At 44.3% G+C, this 18,363-nt stretch overlaps 1 protein-coding gene across 2 annotated transcripts in view; it reads right to left on the bottom strand.

Annotated features, from left to right (window-relative positions):
- Inpp5b (inositol polyphosphate-5-phosphatase B) overlaps positions 1-18,363 on the bottom strand; it is a 70,121-nt gene that overhangs the window by 31,173 nt on the left and 20,585 nt on the right. For both annotated transcript variants that reach the window (XM_042674897.1, XM_042674906.1), the window contains one exon: positions 94-193. In XM_042674897.1, coding sequence (XP_042530831.1) covers positions 94-193 — 100 coding nt within the window. The remainder of the gene's footprint in view (positions 1-93; positions 194-18,363) is intronic.

Raw genomic sequence — 18,363 nt, forward strand, 5'->3', positions numbered from 1 at the left:
GAGCCTTGAGCAAAAGAAGCTCAAGGGCAGCAATCACACCCTGAGTTCAAGCCCCAAAACCAGCCAAAAAAAGAAGAAGAAGAGTTGCATTACCTTGGGAGCAAGTTTTCTGGTTTATCCTGACTCCCGGAACTTGGGTTCATAAGCATGTTTTTTCCATTTGGCCTTTCACTGTCAAAGTTAGAGCCACCACCTAGAGAGGAGGAGAAGGAATTGAGACAGACTAAATTCGCTTTAATATACAAAACACAGCTTCTCATGGAAGTGGCGCTGTGGCTCAAGTGGTAGAGCGCTAGCCTTGAGCTGAAGAGCTGAGGGACAGTGTTCAGACCCAGAATTCAAGCCCCACAACCAAAAAAAAAAAGAACACAGCTTCTCAAATGGTAGCCTAGGGAATTGATGGAAGTCCATATATTGCTTAGAAACACTGCAAGGCGCATGCTGGCATCTGGGTGAAATCCCACAGTGCAAACACAGAGGGGAAAGAACATCTTACCTGGATGTCTTTATCACTACAAACATAAATAATTCTAACTAGCCCAACTCTTTTTCTTGGAGATAGAGTGTAAAATAGAAAAATTAAGACCAGCCAGCCACTGGTGGCTCATGCCTGTAATCCTAGTTACTCAGGAAGCTGAGATCTGAGGAACTTGGTTTGAAGCCAGATCGGGCAGGAAAATCCATGAGACTCTTTTTGTTTTTCTTTTTGTTGGTCCTGGGGCTTTAAGTCTGGGCCTGGGTGCTCTTCCTCAGCTCTTCAGCTCAAGACAAGCGCTCTACCACTTGAGCCACTTCCGGTTTTCTAGTGGTTTTATTGGAGATAAGAGTCTCAAGGACTTTCCTGCCCAGGCTGACTTTGAACCACGATCCTCAGATCTCAGCCTCCAGAGTAGCTTGGATTACAGGCGTGAGCCACCGGCACCCAGCCCATGAGACTCTTATCTCCAATTAACCACCAGAAAACCGAAAGTGGTACTATGGCTCAAAGTGGTAGAGAGCTAAACCTTGAGAAGGAAAGGGAAAGGGAAAGGGAAAGGGGAAGGGGAAGGGAAAGGGAAAGGGAAAGGGAAAGGGAAAGGGAAAGGGGAAGGGGAAGGGAAAGGGGAAGGGGAAGGGAAAGGGAAAGGAAAGGAAAGGAAAGGAAAGGAAAGGAAAGGAAAGGAAGGAAAGGGAAAGGAAGGGAAAGGAAGGGAAGAGGGGAAAGGAAGAGGGGGAGGGAGGGAGGGAGGGAAGAAGAAAAGTTAGGAAGGAAGGAAGGAAGGAAGGAAGGAAGGAAGGAAGGAAGGAAGGAAGGAAGGAAAGGAGGGAGGGAGGGAGGGAGGGAGGGAGGGAAGGAAGGAAAAGAAGTAAAGAAAGATTAAGACTTCAAAATCTAGAAATCTGGAAGTGGCACTATGGCTCAAGTGGTAGAGTGCTAGTCTTGAGCTGAAGAGCTGAGGAACAGCGCCTTGGCCCAGAATTCAAGCCCCATGACTGACAAAAAAAAAAAGAAGACGACAAAATCTAGAAACCTGTTTTATCACTTGCTTTATTATTTATTGACATATGACTTTAAACAAACCCTCTAATTTTTCTCAATGTCAGTAATTTGATCTGCTCTACCTTCCACATGATTTAACTGTAAAGCTTAAATGAATTGATATGGAAGTAAGCAATTTAATACACAACACATTCTATAAAACAGAAAATAATTATCTTATTACCATCTTCTGTAAGTGAAACTTCAGCTCTAAAGAAGAGAAAAAGGCAAAGGTCAGACAGCTCACAAACTGGGAAGGGACCCAGTGGTCTGGGAACAAGAAGCAGTTGTCATTGCTGACAATTACCCCTGAAATCCAAAAAAGCCTGAGGATCATCAACAAAAAAATTATTTGGGGAGATTTGTTCAACCAAGATAAACCTTAAAAGGAAAATTAATCTGCCAAGAGTTTCTCAGTTCCTTAAAAGCCAAATTTCCTGTGAACAGAGAACAACATGAAGAAGCCAGGGAGAGATGTGACATCAGTACACAAATTGAGAAAGAACACTGGAGGCATGAAACACTGCTGGAGAATTTTGCTTTGAAGACTACTGCTAAACACGGGTTTCTCTAACAAGCATCATGTGAACCAAAAAGAATAAACTTTTGTAAGAAGAAAACTCACACATTTGAAACATGAAAATAGCTGTACTTCAATGTCTCCAATCAATCACTGAATGCTATGGACTGAATATTTATGCCCTTGCCCATTCATAAGGTAAAATTCCACATCTTACCAAATTGGTATTAGGAGGTAGGACCTTCGAGAGGTGGTTAGGTCCTAAGGGTAGAGCCCACATAAATGGCATTAGTGCCCTTCTTTTTTTTTTTTTTGTCGGTGGTGGGGGCTTGAACTCTGGGCCTGGGCACTGTCCCTCAGCTCTTCAGCTCAAGGCGAGCGCTCTACCACTTGAGCTACAGCGCCACTTCCGGTTTTCTGGTGGTTTATTGGAGATAGGAATCTCACGGTCTCTCCTGCTCGGGCTGGCTTTGAACCGCGATCCTCAGATCTCAGCCTCCTGAGTAGCTAGGATTACAGGCGTGAGCCACCAGCGCCCGGCGCATTAGTGCCCTTCTAAAGGGCTAAGAAGAGAGTTCCCCTTTGGCCATACGACCTTTGGCAAACCAGGGAACAGGCCTTCTTCACTAGACAATATACTACAATGAACTTGGAATTCCTAGGCTCCAGGACTATGAGAAACAAAATGTCTTGTTCGTAAGCCACCCAGTCTAAGGTATTTTGTTATAGCATCCTAATGGAGTAAGACATGACAGCCTTTCAAGTTTGATTCCCAAATGCCTCTCCAATCAATACAGCAACGTCACTGCAATAGAGGCAGTTACTGGCATCTCCCTTAAATGACTTCAAAAGCCTCAACTAGTCTCTCTGCCTCTTATTTCACTCGCCTGGCTCCAATCAAATCTCTGCATAAGGGTTTTTGGAGAAAGATAAATCTGACCACCTCACTTTAAAAAGTTTTTGTGTGTGAATGGTACTTAAGTTTGAACTCAGAACCTTGAGCTTGCTAGGCAGGCACTCTACTAGTTGAGCTAAACCTTCAGACTTTTTTGTTAGTTATTTTTTTGGATAGGGACTTAAGTTGTTGCCTCTTGTGAAAATTCATCCCAGTCTCTACCTTTCCATCTCCCAAGGTGCAGGGATTATAATCATGACCAATTAATGTGGCCCTGCATTAAGCCTTTCAAAGACTCTCTGGTGGATTAACCGAAACTTATATAGTCACCAAGGTTCTTCCCAGTATGAATCCTGCCACCTTCCCCCAAGCTATGTCACTTACAGTCATCTGGCCACCAGCTCCTTGATGACACATTCCAAGTACATTCAAGTCAGTGCAGCTTTGCAGAAGTCCCACTGGAAACTGGCCTTCTTCTCCCTCACTTAGCTTTAGGGCTAACTCCTAACTATCAGTGAGCAGAGGTCAACAGTATTTTTCTGGAAAGGGCTAGAGGGTAGATGACTCAGGATTTTCTAGCCATATAGCATCTGTTACAACTGGTCTACTCTGCCACTATAGTATAAAAGCAATAAAACCAATAAACTTTTATGTGTGGACCCTGAGATTTAAGCATCATAATTTTCTTTTTCTTTCTTTCATGTTTTTTTTGTTCGGTTCTGGGGCTTGAACTCTGGGCCTGGGCACTGTCCCTCAGCTCTTCAGCTCAAGGCTAGCACTCTACTACTTGAGCCACAGCTCTACTTCCAGTTTTCTGGTGGTTAATTAGAGATAAGTTTCATGGACTTTCCTGCCTGGGCTGGTTTTGAACCATGATCCTCAGATCTCAGCCTCTTAAGTAGCTTGGATTATAGGCGTGAGCCACAGGTGCCCAGCCAGCATAATTTTCTCACAAAATATATTTTAAATGTATTAAAAATATAGCAGTATGGGCTGGGCACCAATGGATCATGCCTGTAATACCAGCACTCAGGAGGCCTAGGCAAGAGGACCCCAAAATTCAAGGCCAGCCTGGGACACATAATGCATTCTAGGTTAGTCTGGACTAACAAAATGAGACTGTATCTCAAAAAAATAAGCAAAATCATAGCATTTTACAGAACAAAGAATAAACAGTAATGTACATAACTTTTTTGTTTTTGTTTTTGTTTTTTGGTCAGTGGGGTTTGAACTATGGGCGTGGGCGCTGTCCCTGAGCTCTTCAGCTCAAGGCTAGAGCTCTACCACTTGAGCCACAGTGCCACTTCCTATATAACTTTTTTTTTTTGCCAGTCATGGGGCCAGAACTCTGGGCCTGGGCACTGTCCCTGAGCTCTTCAGCTCCAGGCTAGTGCTCTACCACTGGAGCCATAGCGCCACTTCTGGCTTTTTCTGCTTACGTGGTACTGAGGAATGGAACCTAGGGCCTCAGGCATGCAAGGCAAGCACTCTACCACTGAGCCACCTTCTCAGCCTATAACTTTTTTGAGAGTTGGGAGTCTGGCTCTATTGCCCATGCTGACTGTGAACTCCTGACTCAAGGGATCTTCCCACCTCCATCTCCTGCATAGCTGGAACTACAATATGCACCATCATGACCAACCTGAATACATGCAATTTTTTTAAGTCATTTAGGATTTAATAAGCAGTACTGTCACTCTGCCTTTCTTTGCTCTTCCAGGAGCATATCAAGCTCACTGTCAACTCTTTGCCCATGTTGATCTCTCTATCTGGAATGTGCTTCCTCCTGATCCCCACAGTGCTCACTTCTTAGTTTCATTGAAGGCATTACTCAAATATTAGAAGCTCACTCTGATACTCCATGAGAGGACCCACCACATCATTTTACCCCCTGATTCCAGAGGCTCCTAAACTTTTAGTTCACAGTTCCCTACAGCCTCAAAAATTCTGTCAACACACCTCTAGACCAAAAGAAACACTTCTATCTAATAGAGCCAAATATATACACACATATTTTTTCCCCAACAGCTTAGAAGCCATTTCAAAAACCAACACACAAAAGTAGAAAATACCTCCATCAAGCCAGGAGCCGGTGGCTCACATCTGTAATCCTAGCTACTCAAGAGGCTGAGATCTGAGGATCTCAGTTCAAAGCCGGCCCGGGCAGTAAAGTCCCTGAGACTCTTATCTCCAATAAACCACTAGAAAACCGGAAGTGGTGCTGTGGCTCAAGCGGTAGAGCGCTCCCCTTGAGCTGAAGAGCATAGGGACAGAGCCCAAACCCAGAGTTAAAGCCCCACAACAGACCAAAAAAAAAAAAAAAAAAAAGGGGGGGCTGGGAAGGTGGCTCAGTGGTAGAGCGCTTGCCTTGCATGCTCCAGGCCCTGGGTTCAATTCCTCAGCACCACATAAGCAAAAAGAAAAAAGCCGGAAGTGGCGTTGTGGCTCAAGTGGTAGAGCGCTAGCCTGGAGCTGAAGAGCTGAGGGACAGCGCCCAGGCCCAGAGTTCAGGCCCCACGACTGGACCCAAAAAAAAAAAAAAATTCTCGTCTATTTTTTTTTTGGGGGGGGGGGGGGGGTGTCCGGTCCTAGGGCCTGAACTCTGAGCCTGGGCACTGTCTCTCAGCTCTTCAGCTCAAGGCTAGCACTCTACCACTTGAGCCACAGCGCCACTTCCGGCTTTTTTCTTTTTGCTTATGTGGTGCTGAGGAATCGAACCCAGGGCCTCAGGCATGCAAGGCAAGCGCTCTACCACTGAGCCACCTTCCCAGCCCTATTCCCATCTCTTTTTAACCACAGTTATCACTAATGTGGACCTGCAGTATTACACACCTTCTCTGATCTCAGAATCTGGTTAGATGCCACACATACAATGTTCTACATAGTTTATGTACAGTAGAAGCTTAGCATCCCTAATCCAAAATTGAAAACGTTCTGAGTGACACGAGGAAAATTCTACACCAGGAAATGCTAGTATGCACAAATCATTAAAAAATAATGTAAAAAATTACCCTCAGGCTATGTACATGAAACACAGACCATGTCATGCTTAGATGAGCCCTGCTCCCAGATATCTCATATGTGTAAATATTCCAAAATCTTTCTTTCTTTCAAATCCACAATCTGAAAGTCTTCCAGTCCTAAGCATCTTGGGTAAGAGATTGTTTTCCATCACAACCACCTAAAACCGAGATCTACAATGATTTCATCAAAAGGAAGGCAGGCAGCACCATCTACTGTTGACCTACTGACCTGGGAACTACTCAGACCTTGAAGTTTGGCTAGTTTTCAGCAGATGTGGATTTATCCTGAGAAATTTAAGTTTCCCACGGTGCCTCTGAGTATCACTACAGAGCTCTAGAGATGCATCAGAGCACAGTTTAGAAACCACAGTTAGCCTTAAAACTTTTTCCTCCTAGAACCATTTTTTTGTATCAAATCTTACATTTATAAGAAATCGTGTGTGTGTGTGTGTGTGTGTGTGTGTGTGTGTGTGTATAATTGGATGCCATTCCCACTAAATGTAAACAAGCCCTATGAGGCAGGAAATGGTGTTCTCCATGTTATATTCTTGAGATGCAGGGAGGCCCCTAAGCACACACATGTGTTCCCTACATCAAAGTATTGTAAAACTTAAGTTGAAGTCCTACTCTCTCACTATCTTTCCACAGGATCTAATAACTTAACTCCTTGCTTTTGTTTTCCACCTAAAAAGTAGGTTGTTTATAGCAGCATGCCAGTGATTTCACATCTATAATTCTAGCTAGTCAGGAGGCTGAGATCTGAGGATCATGGTTCAAAACCAGCACAGGCAGGAAAGTCCATGAGACTCTTATCTCCAATTAACCACCAGAAAACCAGAACCAGAGCTGTGGCTCAAGTGGTAAAGCAGTAGCCTTGAATGGAAAAAGCTCAGGGACAGCACCCAAGCCCTGAGTTCAAGCCCCATGACTGACAAAAAAAAAAAAGTAGGTTTAACATAAAAAAGCTCACGGGGCTTTGTAACAGGCAAAGACAATTATCTATCTGTGTTTTTCAACCTAGGGAATTCTTTTTTTTTTTTTTTTTGGGTCCGGTCGTGGGGCCTGAACTCTGGGCCTGGGCGCTGTCCCTCAGCTCTTCACCTCAAGGCTAGTGCTCTACCACTTGAGCCACAGCGCCACTTCCGGCTTTTTTTTTTTCTGCTTATGTGGTGCTGAGGAATCGAACTCAGGGCCTCAGGCATGCAAGGCAAGCACTCTACCACTGAGCCACCTTCCCAGCCCCTAATCTAGGGAATTCTGAGTAAGTGCTCTGTTAGGGATTTCTAAGCGCTCCCTTAGGATTTTTGCTTTTTACTTCCTGTCAGACTGAAAGGCCACCTGGAGACAAGTGGTTTGTCCCTATGGATTCTGCTTCAATCCATGGTGGGTAGTAGACTGGTAAGAAAACTGCCTTGCAGATCTGCATCTTGCCACGGCTCTCACATGAAATCTTTCCCTAGACTTGCTCCAGTAAGACTAGAATGTCTTCATTCACAATGGGAACTTCAAGGGCTGGGAAGGTGGCTCAGTGGTAGTGCGCTTGCCTTGCATGCATGAGGCCCTGGGTTCGATTCCTCTGCACCACATAACCAAAAAGAAAAAAAGCCGGAAGTGGCGCTGTGGCTCAAGTGGTAGAGCGCTAGCCTTGAGGTGAAGAGCTGAGGGACAGCGCCCAGGCCCAGAGTTCAGGCCCCACGACCGGACCCAAAAAAAAAACAAACAATGGGAACTTCAAGGCATGATGTCTAGGGGTTCCAGCCACAAGACTGTCTTCTTAGAAGCTCTTCTCTCCAGAATTTGGCACACAATCTGGTTGCCAGAATCTCTACCAAATACTATTGCACAGAACCATGACCCCTATGGCTGGCCCACCATCATATGATGAAGTACAAACTCATCCTTCAACTTCATGACCCACTCAGGAGTCATCTCTATAAAGCCATCTCTGGCCCTCTCCAAATATATATATTGGGTTTGTTTGTATTTGTTTTTGTTTTGTTTTTGTCGGTCGTGGGGCTTGAACTCTGGGCCTGGGTACTGTCCCTCAGCCCTTCAGCTCAAGGCTAGTGCTCTACTACTTGAGCCATGGCACCACTTCTGGTTTTCTGAGTGGTTTATTGGAGATAAGAGTCTCACAGACTTTTCCTGCCCAGGCTGGCTTTGAACCATGATCCCCAGATCTCAGCCTTCTGAATAGCTAGGATTACAGGTGTGAGCTACCTGCACCTAGCTTCCCTGAAACTCTTATCTCCAATAAACTAGAAAACTCTTATCTCCAGAAAACTCAAATGGTAGGGCACTGGCCTTGAGCTGAAGAGTTGAGGACCAGAGTTCAAGCCCTACAACCAACAACAACAACAACAAAAAATACAATCCTAGAATCTGAGGCACAGTACAACCTATATATAGCAACACTTGGTTAAATAAAGTTTACAAATAGTCTTCTATTAGTAAAAGCAAGTCATACTGCCAAATTGAACTTGGGCCAAACAAAATTATTCTAAGCATTCTGAGCTCTTTGGAATCTAAACGGCCAAAAAGACATTGAGCATGAGCTGATATAGCTATATACATTGGAAAGGAGTGGAATACAAGTCTATGCACATATACCCCACATTTATAAATTACACATGGTTGTGGTTTGTCCCCAAAGGTTCAGTGGAAGCATAGTACTGTGAGTCAAATGTTAAGAGGTGATAGAACTGCTAAGATATAGGACCTATAGAGAGGTAATAAGGTTATTGATGATGGTATTCTCAGAAGAAATTAAGGTGGTAATGGAATCCTACTTGGTTCCCTCAAAAGTGGTTTGTTATAAAAGGATCAAGTGGTTGTAGGCCAGGAGCTGGTGGCTCATACCTGTAATCCTAGCTACTCAGCAAGCTGTGAACTGAGAATGAAGGTTGGAAGCCACCGGGGCAGGAAAGTCAGTGAGACTCTCATTTCAAATTACTACCAGAAAACAGGAAGTGGATCTGTGGCTCAAGTGGTAGAGCACTAGCCTTGAGCAAAAAAGCTTAGGGCTAGTGACCAGGCCTAAGTTCAAGTCCCATGACTGACCCTCCAAAAAGCAAGTCTAAAGGTTATGGCTCAAGTGGTATGTGCTAGCCTAACAGGCAAGAGGCCCTGAGCTCAAACCCCAGTATGGAAAGAAGGAAGGAAGGAAGGGAGGGAGGGAGGGAGGGAGGGAGGGAGGGAGGGAGGAAGGAAGGAAGGAAGGAAGGAAGGAAGGAGCAAGCTAGCCATTGTCATTTCTCAGTGGAAGGATTTACTTTTCTTTTTGCTTGTATGTACTTTCAACGTTAGCTACAATATCTTGTTTTACATACAGACATAGGCTTTGGAGTCAGACTTAGACTTCTTTCCCTAACTCTGGCTGCATGACCTTGAGCAAGTCTACCTAACCTCTCCAAGCCTCTGCTTCCTCAACTGAACAAAAAAAAATAATGGTATCTTCCTCCCAGGGTTGCTATCTTTTTCTCCAAGATTACCTCAAGGCTATCCCTTACTCCATAGCCAAAAAGCACTTAGAAGCCAAACCAGATCTGCTGAAAGCCCAGAACTGCAAAACAAAGACAGGAAACAACAGCATCTCAAGTTCAGTATCTTGAAGCCAGGCCTACAATGAATATGTGATCTGAGTTTTTTCACACAAGGAAAGCAACAAACCAAAATCAAAAGCCCCATTTCTCCCGAGCATGAGTGACTAGAGTTTATAATCCTGTCTGCTCAGAAGTCTGAGGTCTGAGGATTTTGGTTAAAAGCTAGCCTCAGAAGACAAGTCCCAGAGACTCTTATCTCCAATTTACCAGCAAAAAGCCAGAACAGGAGATATGGCTCAAGTGGCAGAATACCAGCTGTGAGTGGAAAAGCTGAGCAAAAGTAAGAGGCCCTGAGTTCAAGCCCCAGTACCAGAAAAACAAGCAAAAAAAAAAAAATCTCATTTCCTTTGCAAAATGTCTATGAGATAGCATTATTTCTTAGTTCCCTGCTCCTTGCTCCTTCTATCTCCATCTTTTGTTCCATTTCCTCTTCTGCGCCCCTTAGTTTTTGTAAGTAGTCCTCAAGATCTAGACCAATGCTGTATAATTTTTTTTCAGTTTTTCTTTATTTTAGGCTTTCTTATAGGAACTGATTTTAGACATAGCAAATAATCATGGTGGAGAACGATTTGTTGTCTCCTATAAATATGGTATTGGAAAACACTGCTTCCATGGAAAGTTACCAATAATATCTCATATTAAAATCATCCTTTTTTCCTTTCAGGTCCGTTGTTTTCAAGGATAGCATTTTATATGGCAAGCACAGGGCAAGGAGAGAGGGAGAGAGAAAGGGAGGAGGGGAAAGGAGATGGGGGGAGAGGGAGAGAAGGGGAGAGGGGAAGAGAGGGAGAGAGGGAGAGAGAGGGAGAGAATGAATGCCTGGCTTTTTTTCTGATTAACTGGATGTAAGAATCTTGTGAACTTGGGCTGGGAAGGTAGCTCAGTGGTAGAGCGCTTGCCTTGCATGCTCGAGGCCCTGGGTTCGATTCCTCAGCACCACATAAGCAAAAAGAAAAAAGCCGGAAGTGGAGCTGTGGCTCAAGTGGTAGAGCGCTAGCCTTGAGCTGAGGGACAACGCCCAGGCCCAGAGTTCAGGCCCCACTACCGGACCCAAAAAAATAAAAAAAAAAAAAGAATCTTGTGAACTTTTCTTAAACTGGCTTCTAACTGCAATCCTCACATCTAGGCTGGCTTGAAACTGCCACGCTCAGATCTCAGTTTCCTAAGTGGCTAGAATTACAGGCATGAACCACTAGTGCCTAACAAGTATAAATTTTTTTGAAAACAGAATATTTTTTTTTTCTTTTGTCAGTCCTGGGGCTTGAACTCTGGGCTTGGGTGCTGTCCCTGTGCTCTTCAGCTCAAGGTGAGCAAGTGTTCTACCACTTGAGCCACAGCGCCACTTCCAGTTTTCTAGTGGTTTACTGGAGATAAAAGTCTCACGGACTTTCCTGCCCCAGCTGGCTTTGAACCACGATCCTCAGATCTCAGCCTCCTGAGTTGCTAGAATTACAGGTGTAAGCCACCAGCACCTGGCAAAAACAGAATATTCTATAATTGCACTCAAGAATACAGTGGCCCTTAGCCACACTTAAGTATCTGAATGTATTTGCTAGAGCAAACAGAAAACTAATTCTTTTATCTAAATGAAAATTTAAACAGCCACATGTAGCAGCTACTGGCTACCACACTGGACAGTGCAGATCTAAGGTTTTTTTATTTATTTTTGTTGGTTGTGGAGCTTGAACTCAAGGCCTATGTGCTGTCTCTGAGCACTTTTGCTCAAGATTAGCATTCTATCACTTTGAGTCACAGCTCTACTTTCAGTTTTCTGGTGGTTAATTGGAGATAAGAGTCTGATGGGCCTTCCCTGCCTGGGCTGCTTTTGAACCTCAATCCTCAGATCTCAGCCTCTCGAGAAGCAAGTCTAAGGTGTTTTTGATGTTGCCATTTTCATTTTTTCAGTGCTAGGGATCAAACCCAGGGCCTCATGCCTTTTTTATGGGGAGGGGGGGTGCCTTGAACTCTGGGCCTGGGTGCTGTCTCTGAGCTCTTAAGCTCAAGGTGAATGCTCTACCACTTGAGCCACAGTACCACTTCTGGTTTTCTGGTGGTTTATTGAAGGTAAGAGTGTCAGGGACTTTCCTGCCAGGGCTGCCTTTGAACCGCGATCCTCAGATCTCAGCCTCCTGAGTAGCTAGGATTATAGGTATGAGCCACCGGTGCCTGGCTAGGGCCTTATGCTTATAGGCAAACAATTTCTTTTTTTTTTTTTGTCGGTCGTGGGGCTTGAACTCTGGGCCTGGGCGCTGTCCCTCAGCTCTTCAGCTCAAGGCGAGTGCTCTACCACTTGAGCTACAGCGCCACTTCCGGTTTTCTGGTGGTTTATTGGAGATAGGAGTCTCACGGTCTCCCCTGCCCGGGCTGGCTTTGAACCACGATCCTCAGATCTCAGCCTTCTGAGTAGCTAGGATTACAGGCGTGAGCCACCAGTGCCCAGCTTAGGCAAACAATTTCTTACCATTGAGCTTATTCCCAATCCCCAGATCTAGGCCTTCCTCCTCCTCTATCAAGAGACTGCCAGCCATTGCAGTTCATTGTTAATAGAGCTCTCCAGCTCTGCCTGAGAGCAGCATTCCACTGTCTTTTGGGCATTTCTATAAGATGTTCTATACATGGGTGGGTTCCATGTAAAACTATGACCCCACTTCTGAGCCCTGTCCCTGAGCTCTCCCAATTGTCACCAGCACCATTATCCATGCAGAAGCCAACCTGCCTTCTACTTATCCCTTTTCTTGGACTCCAAAGAGAGTCAGCCAAGCTTCTCTTCATTCTTACAGCTCCTGTCTTCTAGGCCATTGCCTCAAAGATCTTGCCACTATTCCCCAAGAAAGAAATCCTCCCACTCCTCCAGCGGAATCTCTAGACTTGGCCACAATAAACTTGGACTTCATCCCTGTCTATTCTAAAACTTTCAGTGTTACATCACTGCCCACAGGTCAAAGTCTAAACTGGATCAACTGGCATGGGAGGCCCTTTGCATATTGGCTTTACTCTCTCATACTAGCCAGACAACGCAATCTAAAAAGACTGGTTTCCCACTCATGCCGCCCTCTTCATCCATATAGAAATCGCTCCCTCTGCTCAAGCCCAGCCAAGTTCAACTCCTCCCTTCTCCTTTGTGAAGCCCAACTCAACCACACTAGTCTTTAGCAAGCATTTTTCTGTTTCTTTGTGTGTGTGTGTGTGTGTGTGTGTGTGAAAATACCATACAGAGGGGTTACATTTACATGGACAAGATAATGAGTACATTTCTTATCAAGCATTGTTACCTCCTCCTTTGTTTCCCCTTCCCATCCCTTCCCATCTCCCATCCCCCCCCCCATCCCCAACCCCCACTATATAGGATGTTGGTATAATTTGTGGAGGGGAAGGGAAAAAACAAATCATTTAAATTGGGATACAGGTGGACTCATTGCAACGAGATGTACAAGTCGTTATGTCCAAAAACAAACATTTTGGGCTGGGAAGTTGGCTCAGTGGTAGAGCGCTTGCCTTGCATGCTCGAGGCCCTGGGTTCAATTCCTCAGTACCACATAAGCAAAAAGAAAAAAGCCGGAAGTGGCGCTGTGGCTCAAGTGGTAGAGTGCTAGCCTTGAGCTGAAGAGCTGAGGGACAGTGCCCAGGCCCAGAGTTCAGGCCCCACGACCGGACCCAAAAAAAAAAAAAAAAAAGAAAAAGGAACATTTTTCTGAATTCTGAGCACATTCTTGTCGATCTATCTTGTCTGGCACTTTAAAAGAGTCAAAGCAGGGCTGGGAAAGTGGCTCAGTAGTAGAGTGTTTGTCTTGCATGCCTGAGGCCCTGGGTTCAATTCCTCAGCACCACATAAGCAAAAAAGAAAAAAGCTGGAAGTAGCGCTGTGGCTCAAGTGGTAGAGCACTAGCCTTGAGCTGAAGAGCTGAGGGACAGCATCCAGGCCTAGAGTTCAAGCCCCATGACTGGACCCAAAAAATAAAATAAAATAAAAAGAGTCAAAGGACTTGGGGAGAAAAGCCTTGGGGTTGTTTTTTGGTTTGGGTTTTTTTGTTTTTTGTTTTTTTTTGGTCTGTCAAGGCAGTGCTCTACCACTTGAGCCACAGCACCACTTCCAGTTTTCTGGTGGTTTACTGGAGATAAGAGTCTCATGGACTTTCTTGCTTGGGGTGGCTTTGAACTGTGATCTTCAGATCTCAGCCTCCTGAGTAGCTAGGATTACAGGCTTGAGCCACCCGTGCCCTGCTTAGGGTTGGTTTTTTTGCTTTTTTTTTGTTTTTAGGTGGTTTGTTTGTTTAAAGAAAATAGAGAGCTGCCTGTTTTACTGGATCCAAATATTGTACCATATGAAAACTTTAAGCAAATGAGCTGGTTTGTTTCCTCATTTGTAAAATGGGGAGAGAACTACCACACCTACACAGAAACCAAAGGATAAACAAATGCAATCAGTATAGATCAGGTGCCTAGGAAAATCCAGGTATGCAAAGCACATAAAATTGTTCACGTCCCTCTTCTCCATCACTCCTAATGAGTAAAAACAACTACTCCCAATTTGAAAACCACAGCTACTATTTATTGAATGTTCACTCATGCTAGGTACTTTGCTAAATGCTTTAACCACTGTCTCTACTTACTAGCCCATTTTACAAAAGAGGAAGTTGAGGCTTACAGCAGAAATATCCAATGACATAGAAGCAGAAATGGCATGGTTCACATCAAAACCCAGATCTGCTTAAAGTCAAAACCACACAACCTCCTCTTTTGCAAACATGATTTTCCAATCACTGATGGAACTAAAAACTCTCAGGCTTAAGTACTATGTGAACAGAAGGATTAAGTCTGTTTGGATAACAAAGCAAAAGTACCACAATGGTCTCCACAGGATGTGTGGGTGTGTGGGTGTGTGGCTGTCACTTCTGAGAGAAGATCATGCCCTACCCTACTTGAGCAACTACTAGACAGATCTAGGAGGAAGTATCCCCTCCTATCTCAGTCACCAGACTTAGCATTCATTCCTACGACACCAGAAGAACCTGCATGACCAAGGAGACAAAGCACTGCAAACCACGTACACCAAAATACCTGATAGTTATGAAATGGGCAGGATTAAAGTAGGTTGGTTCAACACCTGTCAAGTTGGGTACACACAGCAGGGTGCTGGCCCATGGACTATCTTAGTCTAGTACAGTGAGAGATGCATTCAGCTCACCAGGTGATAAACAGATCCAGACCCAATTACTGAAAAGTGTTTGTTGGGCTGTCTTAATAATGGTAAGGGTAGAAGTATGACCATGAACATTAATGGTATATATATACTTAAGTTTCATGATAATATTAAACACTACTTTCACTACTTTAGTATCTTTTCTCCTCACAGCACTCTATGGAGCAAGGTGCTATTATCATATTCACATTACAGATCAGGTGATAAGGAGAGAGATAAATAACTTGCTCAAGAGCACATCATGAGTAGTAAGTAGCACAGTCAAGATTCAAACCCAGGATATTCTAGTTGACAGTATGTTCTCCCAGCCAATAATCAATGTCACTTCTCAGAGAAACAAAGGAAAAAACCCTACAAAAGCAAAAAGAAGGCCAGGTGCTGGTGGCTCACACCTACCTACTAAGGAGGTTGAGATCTGAGGATCACAGTTTAAAGCCAGCCCAGGAAAGGAAAAGTCTGTGAGACTCTTATCTCCAATTAACCACCAGAAAACCAGAAGTGGCACTGTGGCTCAGGTGGTAGAGCACTAGCTTTGAGCTAAATAACTCAGAGACAGTGCCCAGGCCCAGAGTTCAAGCCTCGTGACCAACAAAAAAAAGAAAAAAAAAAAAAAAAAACAGCAGAAAGCCAGGTGCTAGTAGCTCACACCTGTAATCCTAGCTACTAAAGAGTCCTGCCAGCCTGGGCAGGAATGTCTGAGAGACTCTTATTTCCAATTATCCACCAGAAAACCAAAAGTGGCGCTGTGACTCAAGTGGTAGAGTGCTATCCTTGAGCTGAAGAGCTGAAGAGCTCAGGAACAGCGCCCAAGCCCAGAATTCAAGCACCACAACCGACAAAAAAAAAAAAAAAAAAGCAAAAAGATTTTTTTTTGTCGGTCGTGAGGCCTAAACTCTGGGCCCTGTCCTTCAGCTCAAGGCTAGCTCTCTACCACGTGAGCCACAGCACCACTTCCAGCTTTTTCTGCTTATGTGGTGCTGAGGTATTGAACCCAGGCCTCATGCATGCAAGGCAAGCACTGTACCACTGATTCACCTTCCCAGCTCCAGCAAAAAGATTTAGCATTATACTATGTTCAGACATAAGTAAGTACATATAGGATAAGAAGTTTAGTTTTGTTTCAGAAACATTTGGAGATACAAAAATGTCTCCAAAGAAAAACAGGCACTGGTGGCTCACACTGTATTCCCAACTATTCAGGAGGCTGAAATCTGGAGGATCATGGTTCAAAGTCAGACTGGCCAGAAAAACCTGCAAGACTCTAATTAGCCAATAATATGCTAGGCTTGCAACGTGGCTCAAATGGTAGAATGCCAGCCAGGAACAAGGAAGCTAGCCTTGAACACAAAGAGGCTCAAGGACAGCGCCCAAACCCCAAAACTGGCAAAACAAAAAGGCTAGCACTCTACCACTTGAGCCACAGCTCCACTTCCAGCTTTTTCTGAGTAGTTTATTAAATATAAGTCTTACAAACCCCATGACCGGCCAAAAAAATTTAAAAGTCTCACAGACTTTCCTGCCTGAGCTAGCTTTAAACTGTGATCCTCAGATATCAACCTTCTAAGTAGCTAGGATTACAGGTGTGAGCCACCAGGATCAGGCTTATCTACCCTCTTTGATCCTCAGTCTCCCTATTATGATTCAGACATGAATTATACCCCAAAAAATTCATGGGTTAAAGGTTTGGACCTAAATGGAGGTATTATTGAAAAGAGATCAAGGAATCAGGGCTGGGAAGGTGGCTCAGTGGTAGAGTGCTTGCCTTGCATGCATGAGGCCCTGGGTTTGATTCCTCAGCACCACATAAGCAGAAAAAGCCGGAAGTGGGGCTGAGGCTCAAGTGGTTGAGTGCTAGCCTTCAGCTGAAGAGCTAAGGGACAGCGCCCAGGCCCAGAGTTCAGGTCCCACGGCTGACATTAAAAAAAGAGAGAGAGATCAAGGAATCAACACAATGCCAATTTTGTTCATAGATTAATACCTTGAAAGATTCATAATTTTTCTTTTTCCTGCAAGCCCAAAGCTAGGGGAACAAAAATAAAGGGTAATGCTGGCCATTAGTGGCTCAAGCCTGTAATCCTAGGAAACTAGGATATGAGTATCACAGTTTGAAGCCAACCCAGGCAGGAAAGTTTGTGAAACTCTTTATCTCCAATTAACTATGAAAAAGTCTGAAGTGGATGAGCTACTGAGGAGGCTGAGATCTAAGGATCATGGTTCAAAACCAGCCCGGGCAGGGAAAGTCGGTGAGACTCTTATCTCCAGTTAACCACTAGAAAACCAGAAGTGTTGCTGTGGCTCAAGTGGTAGAGTGATAGCCTTGATCTGAAGAGCTCAGAAGCAGTGCCCAACCCAAGAGTTCAAGCCCCATGACAGACAAAAAAAGTCTGAAGTGGAGTTGTAGCTCAAGTGGTAGAGTGCTTGCCTTAAGCAAAAAAAAATACCTCAGGGCCAACACCCAGGCCCTCGGTTCAAGTCCCAGGACTGGCACACACAAAAGGGTGAATATATTAAAAACAAAAGTGATGTGACTGAAGTTTCATAATGTTCTGGTCCAGTGTTTCATTATCTGAACAAGTAAGAACAGTTGTTGTGTTTGCCACTTAATGACTTTAAAACTAAATATTGAGCCAGGTGCCTGTAATCCTAGCTACTTAGGATGCTGAGCTCTGAGGATCGTGGTTCAAAGCCAACCAGGGCAGGAAAGTCCGTGAGACTCTTATCTCCAATAAACCACTAGAAAACCAGAAGTGGCACTGTGGCTCAAGCGGTAGAGCGATCGCCTTGAGCTGAAGAGCTGAGGGACAGCGCCCAGGCCCAGAGTTCAAGCCCCACGATGGACCAAAAAAAAAAAACAAAAACAAAAAACTAAATACTGACCATTTCTCTTCCCCTTTCCCTCCCTCTTCTCCAAGTCATAAAGGAAAGTGTAAGAATTTTAAAGAGGGCTGGGAAGGTGGCTCAGTGGTAGAGCGCTTGCCTTGCATGCCTGAGGCCCTGGATTCAATTCCTCAGCACCACATAAGCAAAAAGCCTGAAGTGGCACTGTGGCTCAAGTGGTAGAGTGCTAGCCTTGAGCTGAAGATCTGAGGGACAGCGCCCAGGCCCAGAGTTCAGGCCCCATGACCAGACCCCCCCCCCCCAAAAAAAAGAGAAGATTTGCAAAGAACAATACTCAAATATTCCTTAGAAAAAACAAGCAAACAAAAAAAAGCTGTGGAAAAACTGGGTGTGAGTACATTCATTAATGGAAGGGAAAAATGGTATATACTCTTTTGATTCTGTTATATGCATTTCGATTGTTTGATTCCAATTCCTAAAAAAAGTTATGATTCTATGATCAGTTCAGAATTTCAGGACAGAAGCATCCTAGAACCATATTATTTAACAACTTCTATCTCTGAACAAGGATTACAGTCTAGAAAAGAGTTGTTACACCAAAGTCTGGCTTATTAGTTGGTGAAGCTAAAGTTTAAGAGTACTTGGGGAAAATAAAATTAATAATTCTGAATAATAATTTTTTCTTTTTGGCAGGATTGGGGCTTGAACTCAGGGTCTCCACTTGCCAACTAAGTCAAGCCCTCAGCTCTTTTAGTTATCTGCCAAG

This window comes from Dipodomys spectabilis, unplaced genomic scaffold (genome assembly GCF_019054845.1).
Source record: "Dipodomys spectabilis isolate Male_0828 unplaced genomic scaffold, ASM1905484v1 ptg000002l, whole genome shotgun sequence".
NCBI lineage: Eukaryota > Metazoa > Chordata > Mammalia > Rodentia > Heteromyidae > Dipodomys > Dipodomys spectabilis.